This window comes from Argopecten irradians, unplaced genomic scaffold, assembly GCF_041381155.1.
Source record: "Argopecten irradians isolate NY unplaced genomic scaffold, Ai_NY scaffold_0101, whole genome shotgun sequence".
Taxonomy (NCBI): Eukaryota; Metazoa; Mollusca; class Bivalvia; order Pectinida; family Pectinidae; genus Argopecten; species Argopecten irradians.
This window is the reverse complement of record NW_027187568.1, coordinates 32,437-45,408: the sequence shown is the minus strand read 5'-3', so window position 1 is coordinate 45,408 and position 12,972 is coordinate 32,437. Positions and strand designations below refer to the sequence as shown.

The 12,972-nt window shown below is 38.5% G+C and overlaps 1 protein-coding gene across 1 annotated transcript; it reads left to right on the top strand.

Annotated features, from left to right (window-relative positions):
• The first annotated feature begins 9,980 nt into the window (after positions 1 to 9,980).
• Positions 9,981 to 12,418, top strand: LOC138311744 (uncharacterized). The gene is made up of 3 exons (XM_069252963.1): positions 9,981 to 10,241; positions 10,595 to 11,183; positions 11,667 to 12,418. The coding sequence occupies exons 1-3, from the start codon at positions 9,981 to 9,983 to the stop codon at positions 12,416 to 12,418; spliced, it is 1,602 nt and encodes a 533-aa protein (XP_069109064.1).
• The last annotated feature ends 554 nt before the right edge of the window (positions 12,419 to 12,972 follow it).

Here is a 12,972-nt window from a genome sequence, read left to right as displayed (position 1 = left end):
ACCGACATTGTGGTATGAGGACAAAATCTGAGTAATAAACTGGTTGTTTTTAAGATACCGACATTGTGGTATGAGGACAAATGAGGAATAAACTGGTTGTTTTAAGATACCGACATTGTGGTATGAGGACAAAAGAGGAATAAACTGGTTGTTTTAAGATACCGACATTGTGGTATGAGGACAAAAGAGGAATAAACTGGTTGTTTTAAGATACCGACATTGTGGTATGAGGACAAAAGAGGAATAAACTGGTTGTTTTAAGATACCGACATTGTGGTATGAGGACAAAAGAGGAATAAACTGGTTGTTTTAAGATACCGACATTGTGGTATGAGGACAATTGAGGAATAAACTGGTTGTTTTAAGATACCGACATTGTGGTATGAGGACAAAAGAACTTAAAACAACCAGTTTATTCCTCTTTTGTCCTCATACCACAATGTCGGTATCTTAAAACAACCAGTTTATTCCTCAATTGTCCTCATACCACAATGTCGGTATCTTAAAACAACCAGTTTATTCCTCTTTTGTCCTCATACCACAATGTCGGTATCTTAAAACAACCAGTTTATTCCTCTTTTGTCCTCATACCACAATGTCGGTATCTTAAAACAACCAGTTTATTCCTCTTTGTCCTCATACCACAATGTCGGAATCTTAAAACAACCAGTTTATTCCTCAATTGTCCTCATACCACAATGTCGGAATCTTAAAACAACCAGTTTATTCCTCAATTGTCCTCATACCACAATGTCGGTATCTTAAAACAACCAGTTTATTCCTCTTTTGTCCTCATACCACAATGTCGGTATCTTAAAACAACCAGTTTATTCCTCAATTGTCCTCATACCACAATGTCGGTATCTTAAAACAACCAGTTTATTCCTCTTTTGTCCTCATACCACAATGTCGGTATCTTAAAAACAACCAGTTTATTCCTCATTTGTCCTCATACCACAATGTCGGTATCTTAAAACAACCAGTTTATTCCTCAATTGTCCTCATACCACAATGTCGGTATCTTAAAACAACCAGTTTATTCCTCTTTTGTCCTCATACCACAATGTCGGTATCTTAAAACAACCAGTTTATTCCTCAATTGTCCTCATACCACAATGTCGGAATCTTAAAACAACCAGTTTATTCCTCATTGCCTCATTAATGTCGGAATCTTAAAACACAGTTTTCCTCAATTGTCCTCATACCACAATGTCGGTATCTTAAAACAACCAGTTTATTCTTTTGTCCTCATACCACAATGTCGGTATCTTAAAACAACCAGTTTATTCCTCTTTTGTCCTCATACCACAATGTCGGAATCTTAAAAACAACCAGTTTATTCCTCTTTTGTCCTCATACCACAATGTCGGTATCTTAAAACAACCAGTTTATTCCTCTTTTGTCCTCATACCACAATGTCGGTATCTTAAAACAACCAGTTTATTCCTCTTTTGTCCTCATACCACAATGTCGGTATCTTAAAACAACCAGTTTATTCCTCTTTTGTCCTCATACCACAATGTCGGTATCTTAAAACAACCAGTTTATTCCTCTTTTGTCCTCATACCACAATGTCGGTATCTTAAAACAACCAGTTTTATTCCTCTTTTGTCCTCATACCACAATGTCGGTAATCTTAAAACAACCAGTTTATTCCTCTCAATTGTCCTCATACCACAATGTCGGTATCTTAAAACAACCAGTTTATTCCTCTTTTGTCCTCATACCACAATGTCGGTATCTTAAAACAACCAGTTTATTCCTCTTTTGTCCTCATACCACAATGTCGGAATCTTAAAACAACCAGTTTATTCCTCAATTGTCCTCATACCACAATGTCGGTATCTTAAAACAACCAGTTTATTCCTCAATTGTCCTCATACCACAATGTCGGTATCTTAAAACAACCAGTTTATTCCTCAATTGTCCTCATACCACAATGTCGGTATCTTAAAACAACCAGTTTATTCCTCTTTTGTCCTCATACCACAATGTCGTCATCTTAAAACAACCAGTTTAGTCCTCTTTTGTCCTCATACCACAATGTCGGTATCTTAAAACAACCAGTTTATTCCTCTTTTGTCCTCATACCACAATGTCGGATCTTAAAACAACCAGTTTATTCCTCTTTTGTCCTCATACCACAATGTCGGAATCTTAAAAAACAACCAGTTTATTCCTCAATTTATTGTCCTCATACCACAATGTCGGTATCTTAAAAACAACAGTTTATTCCTCTTTTGTCCTCATACCACAATGTCGGTATCTTAAAACAACCAGTTTATTCCTCTTTGTCCTCATACCACAATGTCGGTATCTTAAAACAACCAGTTTATTCCTCTTTTGTCCTCATACCACAATGTCGGTATCTTAAAAACAACCAGTTTATTCCTCTTTGTCCTCATACCACAATGTCGGTATCTTAAAAACAACCAGTTTATTCTTCTTGTCTCATACCACAATGTCGTATTTAAACAACAGTCCTCTTTTGTCCTCATACCACAATGTCGGTATCTTAAAACAACCAGTTTATTTCCTCTTTTGTCCTCATACCACAATGTCGGTATCTTAAAAACAACCAGTTTATTCTCTATTGTCCTCATACCACAATGTCGGTATCTTAAAACACAATCAGTTTATTCCTCTTTGGCCTCATACCACAATGTCGGTATCTTAAAACAACCAGATTATTTCCTCTTTTGTCCTCATACCACAATGTCGGTATCTTAAAACAACCAGTTTATTCCTCTTTTGTCCTCATACCACAATGTCGGTATCTTAAAACAACCAGTTTATTCTCTCTTGTCCTCATACCACAATGTCGGTATCTTAAAACAACCAGTTTTATTCCTCTTTTGTCCTCATACCACAATGTCGGTATCTTAAAACAACCAGTTTATTCCTCTCTTGTCCTCATACCACAATGTCGGTATCTTTTGTTTAAAAAAACAACCAGTTTATTCCTCTATTGTCCTCATACCACAATGTCGGTATCTTAAAACAACCAGTTTATTCCTCTTTTTCCTCATACCACAATGTCGGTATCTTAAAACAACCAGTTTATTCCTCTTTTGTCCTCATCTACCACAATGTCGGTATCTTAAAACAACCAGTTTATTCCTCTTTTGTCCTCATACCACAATGTCGGTATCTTAAAACAACCAGTTTATTTCTCTTTTGTCCTCATACCACAATGTCGGTATCTTAAAACAACCAGTTTATTCCTCTTTTGTCCTCATACCACAATGTCGGTATCTTAAAACAACCAGTTTAGTCTCTATTCCTCATACCACAAGTCCTCATACCACACAATGTCGGTATCTTAAAACAACCAGTTTATTTCCTCTTTGTCCTCATACCACAATGTCGGTATCTTAAAACAACCAGTTTATTCCTCTTTTGTCCTCATACCACAATGTCGGTATCTTAAAACAACCAGTTTATTCCTCATTTTGTCCTCATACCACAATGTCGGTATCTTAAAACAACCAGTTTATTCCTCTTTTGTCCTCATACCACAATGTCGTCATCTTAAAACAACCAGTTTATTCCTCCTTTGTCCTCATACCACAATGTCGGTATCTTAAAACAACCAGTTTATTCCTCTTTTGTCCTCATACCACAATGTCGGTATCTTAAAACAACCAGTTTATTCCTCTTTTGTCCTCATACCACAATGTCGGTATCTTAAAACAACCAGTTTATTCCTCTTTTGTCCTCATACCACAATGTCGGTATCTTAAAACAACCAGTTTATTCCTCTTTTGTCCTCATACCACAATGTCGGTATCTTAAAACAACCAGTTTATTCCTCTTTTGTCCTCATACCACAATGTCGGTATCTTAAAACAACCAGTTTATTCCTCAATTTGTCCTCATACCACAATGTCGGTATCTTAAAACAACCAGTTTATTCCTCTTTTGTCCTCATACCACAATGTCGGTATCTTAAAACAACCAGTTTATTCCTCAATTGTCCTCATACCACAATGTCGGTATCTTAAAACAACCAGTTTATTCCTCTTTTGTCCTCATACCACAATGTCGGAATCTTAAAACAACCAGTTTATTCCTCAATTTGTCCTCATACCACAATGTCGGAATCTTAAAACAACCAGTTTATTCCTCAATTGTCCTCATACCACAATGTCGGTATCTTAAAACAACCAGTTTATTCCTCTTTTGTCCTCATACCACAATGTCGGTATCTTAAAACAACCAGTTTTCTTCCTCAATTGTCCTCATACCAACAATGTCGGTATCTTAAAACAACCAGTTTATCCTCATTGTCCTCATACCACAATGTCGGTATCTTAAAACAACCAGTTTATTCCTCTTTTGTCCTCATACCACAATGTCGGTATCTTAAAACAACCAGTTTATTCCTCTTTTGTCCTCATACCACAATGTCGGTATCTTAAAACAACCAGTTTATTCCTCTTTTGTCCTCATACCACAATGTCGGTATCTTAAAAAACAACCAGTTTATTCCTCAATTGTCCTCATACCACAATGTCGGTATCTTAAAACAACCAGTTTATTCCTCTTTTGTCCTCATACCACAATGTCGGTATCTTAAAACAACCAGTTTATTCCTCTTTTGTCCTCATACCACAATGTCGGTATCTTAAAACAACCAGTTTATTCCTCTTTTGTCCTCATACCACAATGTCGGTATCTTAAAACAACCAGTTTATTCCTCAATTGTCCTCATACCACAATGTCGGTATCTTAAAACAACCAGTTTATTCCTCTTTTGTCCTCATACCACAATGTCGGTATCTTAAAACAACCAGTTTATTCCTCTTTTGTCCTCATACCACAATGTCGGTATCTTAAAACAACCAGTTTATTCCTCATTTGTCCTCATACCACAATGTCGGTATCTTAAAACAACCAGTTTATTCCTCTTTTGTCCTCATACCACAATGTCGGTATCTTAAAAACAACCAGTTTATTCCTCTTTTGTCCTCATACCACAATGTCGGTATCTTAAAACAACCAGTTTATTCCTCTTTTGTCCTCATACCACAATGTCGGTATCTTAAAACAACCAGTTTATTCCTCTTTTGTCCTCATACCACCACAATGTCGGTATCTTAAAACAACCAGTTTATTCCTCTTTGTCCTCATACCACAATGTCGGTATCTTAAAACAACCAGTTTATTCCTCTTTTGTCCTCATACCACAATGTCGGAATCTTAAAACAACCAGTTTATTCCTCAATTGTCCTCATACCACAATGTCGGAATCTTAAAACAACCAGTTTATTCCTCAATTGTCCTCATACCACAATGTCGGTATCTTAAAACAACCAGTTTATTCCTCTTTTGTCCTCATACCACAATGTCGGTATCTTAAAACAACCAGTTTATTTCATCTATTGTCCTCATACCACAATGTCGGAATCTTAAAAACAACCAGTTTATTCCTCATTTGTCCTCATACCACAATGTCGGTATCTTAAAACAACCAGTTTATTCCTCTTTTGTCCTCATACCACAATGTCGGTATCTTAAAACAACCAGTTTATTCCTCTTTTGTCCTCATACCACAATGTCGGTATCTTAAAACAACCAGTTTATTCCTCTTTTGTCCTCATACCACAATGTCGGTATCTTAAAACAACCAGTTTATTCCTCTTTGTCCTCATACCACAATGTCGGTATCTTAAAACAACCAGTTTATTCCTCTTTTGTCCTCATACCACAATGTCGGTATCTTAAAACAACCAGTTTATTCCTCTTTTGTCCTCATACCACAATGTCGGTATCTTAAAACAACCAGTTTATTCCTCTTTTGTCCTCATACCACAATGTCGGTATCTTAAAAAAAACAACCAGTTTATTCCTCTTTGTCCTCATACCACAATGTCGGTATCTTAAAACAACCAGTTTATTCCTCTTTGTCCTCATACCACAATGTCGGTATCTTAAAACAACCAGTTTATTCCTCTTTTGTCCTCATACCACAATGTCGGTATCTTAAAACAACCAGTTTATTCCTCTTTGTCCTCATACCACAATGTCGGTATCTTAAAACAACCAGTTTATTCCTCTTTTGTCCTCATACCACAATGTCGGTATCTTAAAACAACCAGTTTATTTCTCTATTGTCCTCATACCACAATGTCGGTATCTTAAAACAACCAGTTTATTCCTCTTTTGTCCTCATACCACAATGTCGGTATCTTAAAACAACCAGTTTATTCCTCTTTGTCCTCATACCACAATGTCGGTATCTTAAAACAACCAGTTTATTCCTCTTTTTGTCCTCATACCACAATGTCGGTATCTTAAAACAACCAGTTTATTCCTCTTTGTCCTCATACCACAATGTCGGTATCTTAAAACAACCAGTTTATTCCTCTTGTCCTCATACCACAATGTCGGTATCTTAAAACAACCAGTTTATTCCTCTTTTGTCCTCATACCACAATGTCGGTATCTTAAAACAACCAGTTTATTCCTCTTTTGTCCTCATACCACAATGTCGGTATCTTAAAACAACCAGTTTATTCCTCTTTTGTCCTCATACCACAATGTCGGTATCTTAAAACAACCAGTTTATTCCTCTTTTGTCCTCATACCACAATGTCGGTATCTTAAAACAACCAGTTTATTCCTCTTTTGTCCTCATACCACAATGTCGGTATCTTAAAACAACCAGTTTATTCCTCTTTTGTCCTCATACCACAATGTCGGTATCTTAAAACAACCAGTTTATTCCTCTTTTGTCCTCATACCCACAATGTCGGTATCTTAAAACAACCAGTTTATTCCTCTTTGTCCTCATACCACAATGTCGGTATCTTAAAACAACCAGTTTATTCCTCTTTTGTCCTCATACCACAATGTCGGTATCTTAAAACAACCAGTTTATTCCTCTTTTGTCCTCATACCACAATGTCGGTATCTTAAAACAACCAGTTTATTCCTCTTTGTCCTCATACCACAATGTCGGTATCTTAAAACAACCAGTTTATTCCTCTTTTGTCCTCATACCACAATGTCGGTATCTTAAAACAACCAGTTTATTCCTCTTTTGTCCTCATACCACAATGTCGGTATATCTTAAAACAACCAGTTTATTCCTCATTTTGTCCTCATACCACAATGTCGGTATCTTAAAACAACCAGTTTATTCCTCTTTTGTCCTCATACCACAATGTCGGTATCTTAAAACAACCAGTTTATTCCTCAATTGTCCTCATACCACAATGTCGGTATCTTAAAACAACCAGTTTATTCCTCTTTTGTCCTCATACCACAATGTCGGAATCTTAAAACAACCAGTTTATTCCTCAATTGTCCTCATACCACAATGTCGGTATCTTAAAACAACCAGTTTATTCCTCTTTTGTCCTCATACCACAATGTCGGTATCTTAAAACAACCAGTTTATTCCTCTTTTGTCCTCATACCACAATGTCGGTATCTTAAAACAACCAGTTTATTCCTCTCTTGTCCTCATACCACAATGTCGGCATCTTAAAACAACCAGTTTATTCCTCTTTTGTCCTCATACCAGAATGTCTTTGTTTAAAAACAACCAGTTTAGTCCATTATTGTCCACATACCACAATGACGGTATCTTAAAACAATCAGTTTATTCCTCTTTGTCCTCATACCACAATGTCGGTCATCTTAAAACAACCAGTTTATTTCTCTTTTGTCCTCATACCACAATGTCGGTATCTTAAAACAACACCAGTTTATTCCTCTTTTGTCCTCATACCACAATGTCGGTATCTTAAAACAACCAGTTTATTCCTCTTTTGTCCTCATACCACAATGTCGGTATCTTAAAAAAATCAGTTTATTTCTTTTTGTCCTCATACCACAATGTCGGTATCTTAAACAACCAGTTTATTCCTCTTTTGTCCTCATACCACAATGTGTATCTTAAAACAACCAGTTTATTTCTCTCTTGTCCTCATACCACAATGTCTTCTGTTTAAAAACAACCAGTTTATTCTCTTTTGTCCAATACCACAATGACGGTATCTTAAAAACAACAGTTTATTCCTCTTTTTGTCCTCATACCACAATGTCGTATCTTAAAACAACCAGTTATTTCTCTTTTGTCCTCATACCACAATGTCGGTATCTTAAAACAACCAGTTTATTCCTCTTTTGTCCTCATACCACAATGACGGTATCTTAAAAAAACAACAGTTTATTTCTTTTTGTCCTCATACCACAATGTCGGTATCTTAAACAACCAGTTTTCCTCGCAATATCTTAAAACAACAGTTTATTCTCTCTTGTCCTCATACCACAATGTCGGTATCTTAAAACAACCAAAGTTTATTCTCTTTTCTCCTCATACCACAATGTCGGTATCTTAAAACAACCAGTTTATTTCTCTTTTGTCCTCATACCACAATGTCGGTATCTTAAAACAACCAGTTTATTCCTCTTTTTGTCCTCATACCACAATGTCGGTATTTAAAACAACCAGTTTATTCCTCTTTTGTCCTCATACCACAATGTCGGTATCTTAAAACAACCAGTTTATTCCTCTTTTGTCCTCATACCACAATGTCGGTATCTTAAAACAACCAGTTTATTCCTCTATTGTCCTCATACCACAATGTCGGTATCTTAAAACAACCAGTTTATTCCTCTATTTGTCCTCATACCACAATGTCGGTATCTTAAAACAACCAGTTTATTCCTCTTTTGTCCTCATACCACAATGTCGGTATCTTAAAACAACCAGTTTATTCCTCTTTTGTCCTCATACCACAATGTCGGTATCTTAAAACAACCAGTTTATTCCTCTTTTGTCCTCATACCACAATGTCGGTATTTTAAAACAACCAGTTTAGTCCACTATTGTCCTCATACCACAATGTCGGTATTTAAAACAACCAGTTTATTCTCTTTTGTCCTCAAAATGTCGGTATCAAAACAACCAGTTTATTCCTCTATTGTCCTCATACCACAATTGTCGGTATCTCCTTAAAAAAAAACAAACCAGTTTATTCCTAACCCTTTATTCTTTTTGTCCTCATACTACAATGTCGGTATCTTAAAACAACCAGTTTATTTCTCTCTTGTCCTCATACCACAATGTCGTCATCTTAAAACAACCAGTTTATTCCTCTTTTGTCCTCATACCATAATGTCGGTATCTTTAAACAACCAGTTTATTCCTCTTTTGTCCATATACCACAATGTCGTCATCTTAAAAACAACCCAGTTTATTTCTCTTTTGTCCTCATACCACAATGTCGGTATCTTAACACAAACCAGTTTATTCCTCAATTGTCCTCATACCACAATGTCGGTATCTTAAAACAACCAGTTTATTTCTCTCTTGTCCTCATACCACAATGTCGGTATCTTAAAACAACCAGTTTATTCCTCTTTTGTCCTCATACCACAATGTCGGTATCTTAAAACAACCAGTTTATTCCTCTTTTGTCCTCATACCACAATGACGGTATCTTAAAACAACCAGTTTATTCCTCTTTTGTCCTCATACCACAATGTCGATATCTTAAAACAACCAGTTTATTCCTCTTTTGTCCTCATACCACAATGACGGTATCTTAAAACAACCAGTTTATTCCTCTTTGTCCTCATACCACAATGACGGTATCTTAAAACAACCAGTTTATTTCTCTTTTGTCCTCATACCACAATGTCGGTATCTTAAAACAACCAGTTTATTCCTCTTTTGTCCTCATACCACAATGACGGTATCTTAAAACAACCAGTTTATTCCTCTTTTGTCCTCATACCACAATGACGGTATCTTAAAACAACCAGATTATTTCTCTTTTGTCCTCATACCACAATGTCGGTATCTTAAAACAACCAGTTTAGTCTTTTGCCCCCAGGCTTGAACAAGATTCCTGCTTTTATCAAACAGTGTAGTAGTAACTATACAAGGATGCCTTTCTCGGTACTGTATATTTATCATTAATTTACAGAAATATGTTTCAAACCTTAACATCCCCACCAAATTCATGCGTATTGCCGCCCTTAACATCACCACCAAACCCACGCTTATTGCGTCCCTTAGCATCCCCACCAAACCCACGCTTATTGCCGCCCTTAACATCCCCACCAAACCCACGCTTATTGTCACTTTTAACATCCCCACCAAACCAACGCTTATTGCCGCCCTTAACATCACCACCAAACCCACGATTATTGCGTCCCTTAACATCACCACCAAACCCACGCTTATTGCCACCCTTAACATCCCCATCAAGCCCACGCTTATTGCATCCCTTAACATCGCTACCTAACCAACGCTTATTGTCTTCATTAACATCCCCATCAAGCCCACGCTTGTTGCATCCCTTAACATCCCCACCAAACCAACGTTTATTGCCACTCTTAACATCCCCACTAAACCAACGCTTATTGTCACCCTTAACATCCCCACCAAACAAACGCTTATTGCCACCCTTAACATCCCCACCAAACCAACGCTTATTCCGAATTTTCATATTACAGAGTTATCTGCACTTGCGGGTAGATATTGATTGTGACGTCATGTGTTTTCGAGCGTAACGTCATACGTTTAGGAGAAAACGACGTGAATTGCGCTCACAAAATAATGACGTAACAATAGATACCTACCCGCAAGGGATCTAACTCTGTAATATGCAAAGACGGAATTGCCACCCTTCACATCCCCACCAAACCAACGCTTATTGTCACCCTTAACATCCCCACCAAACAAACGCTTATTGCCACCCTTAACAGACCCACCAAACAAACGCTTATTGCCGCCCTTAACATCACCACCAAACCCACGCTGATTGCGTCTCTTAACATCACCACCAAACCCACTATTATTGCCACCCTTAACATCCCCATCAAGCCCACGCTTATTGCATCCCTTAACATCGCCACCAAACCCACGCTTATTGTCACCATTAACATCCGCACCAAACCAACGCTTATTGTCACCATTAACATCCGCATCAAGCCCACGCTTGTTGCATCCCTTAACATCCCCACCAAACCAACGCTTATTGCCACCCTTAACATCCCCACCAAAGCCACGGTTATTGTTACCCTTAACATCCCCACCAAACCAACGCTTATTGTCACCCTTAACATCCCCACCAAACCAACGCTTATTGACACCCTTAACATTTCCACCAAACCCTCTCTTATTGTCACCCTTGATATTCTCACCCCAACTCACGCTTATTGTCACCCTTAACATCCCTACCAAACCAACGCTTATTGTCACCTTTAACATTCTCATCAAACCAACGCTTATTGTCACCTTTAACATCCCCACCAAACCAACGCTTATTGTCACCCTTAACATCCCCACCAATCCAACGCTTATTGTCACCCTTAACATCCCCACCAATCCAACGCTTATTGTCACCCTTAACATCCCCACCAATCCAACGCTTATTGTGTCCATTAACATCCCCACCAATCCAACGCTTATTGTCACCCTTAACATTCTCGCCCCAACTCACGCTTATTGTCACCCTTAACATCCCCACCAATCCAACGCTTATTGTCACCCTTAACATCCCCACTAATCCAACGCTTATTGTCACCCTTAACATCCCCACCAATCCAACGCTTATTGTCACCCTTAACATCCCCACCAATCCAACGCTTATTGTCACCATTAACATCCCCACCAAACCCACGCTTATTGTCACCCTTAACAGCCCCACCAAAGCCACGCTTATTGTTACCCTTAACATCCCCACCAAACCCACTTATTGTCACCCTTAACATCCCCGCCAAACCAACGCTTATTGCCGCCCTTAACATCGCCACCAAACCCACGCTTATTGCCACCCTTAACATCCCCATCAAGCCCACGCTTATTGCATCCCTTAACATCGCCACCAAACCAACGCTTATTGTCACCATTATCATTTCCACCAAACCCTCCTTATTGTCACCCTTAACATCCTCACCCCAACTCACGCTTATTGCCACCCTTAACATCCCCACCAAACCAACGCTTATTGTCACCTTTAACATTCTCATCAAACAAACGCTTATTGTCACCCTTAACATCCCTAACAAACCAACGCTTATTGTCACCCTTAACATCCCCACCAATCCAACGCTTATTGTTACCCTTAACATCCCCACCAAACCCACGCTTATTGTCACCTTTAACATTCCCATCAAACCCAAGCTTATTGTCACCCTTAACATCCCCACCAATCCAACGCTTATTGTTACCCTAACATCCCCACCAAACTCACGCTTATTGTCACCTTTACAATCCCCCACCAAACCCAAGCTTATTGTTACCCTTAACATCCCCACCAAACCCACGCTTATTATCACCTTTAACATCCCCACCAAACCAACGCTTATTGGCACCCTTAACATTTCCACCACACCCTCTCTTATTGTCACCCTAAACATCCTCACCCCAACTCACGCTTATTGCCACCCTTAACATCCCCACCAAACCAACGCTTATTGTCACCTTTAACATTCTCATCAAACCAACGCTTATTGTCACCCTTATTATCCCCACCAATCCAACGCTTATTGTCACCCTTAACATCCCCACCAATCCAACGCTTATTGTCACCCTTAACATCCCCACCAATCCAACGCTTATTGTCACCCTTAACATCCCCACCAATCCAACGCTTATTGTCACCCTTAACATCCCCACCAATCCAACGCTTATTGGCACCCTTAAATTTCCACCAAACCCTCTCTTATTGTCACCCTTAACATCCTCACCCCAACTCACGCTTATTGCCACCCTTAACATCCCCACCAAACCAACGCTTATTGTCACCTTTAACATTCTCATCAAACCAACGCTTATTGTCACCCTTAACATCCCCACCAATCCAACGCTTATTGTCACCCTTAACATCCCACCAAACCAACGCTTATTGTCACCGTTAACATTCTCATCAAACCAACGCTTATTGTCACCCTTAACATCCCCACCAATCAAAAACATGACATTAACAACAGGTAGTAGCAAATCGA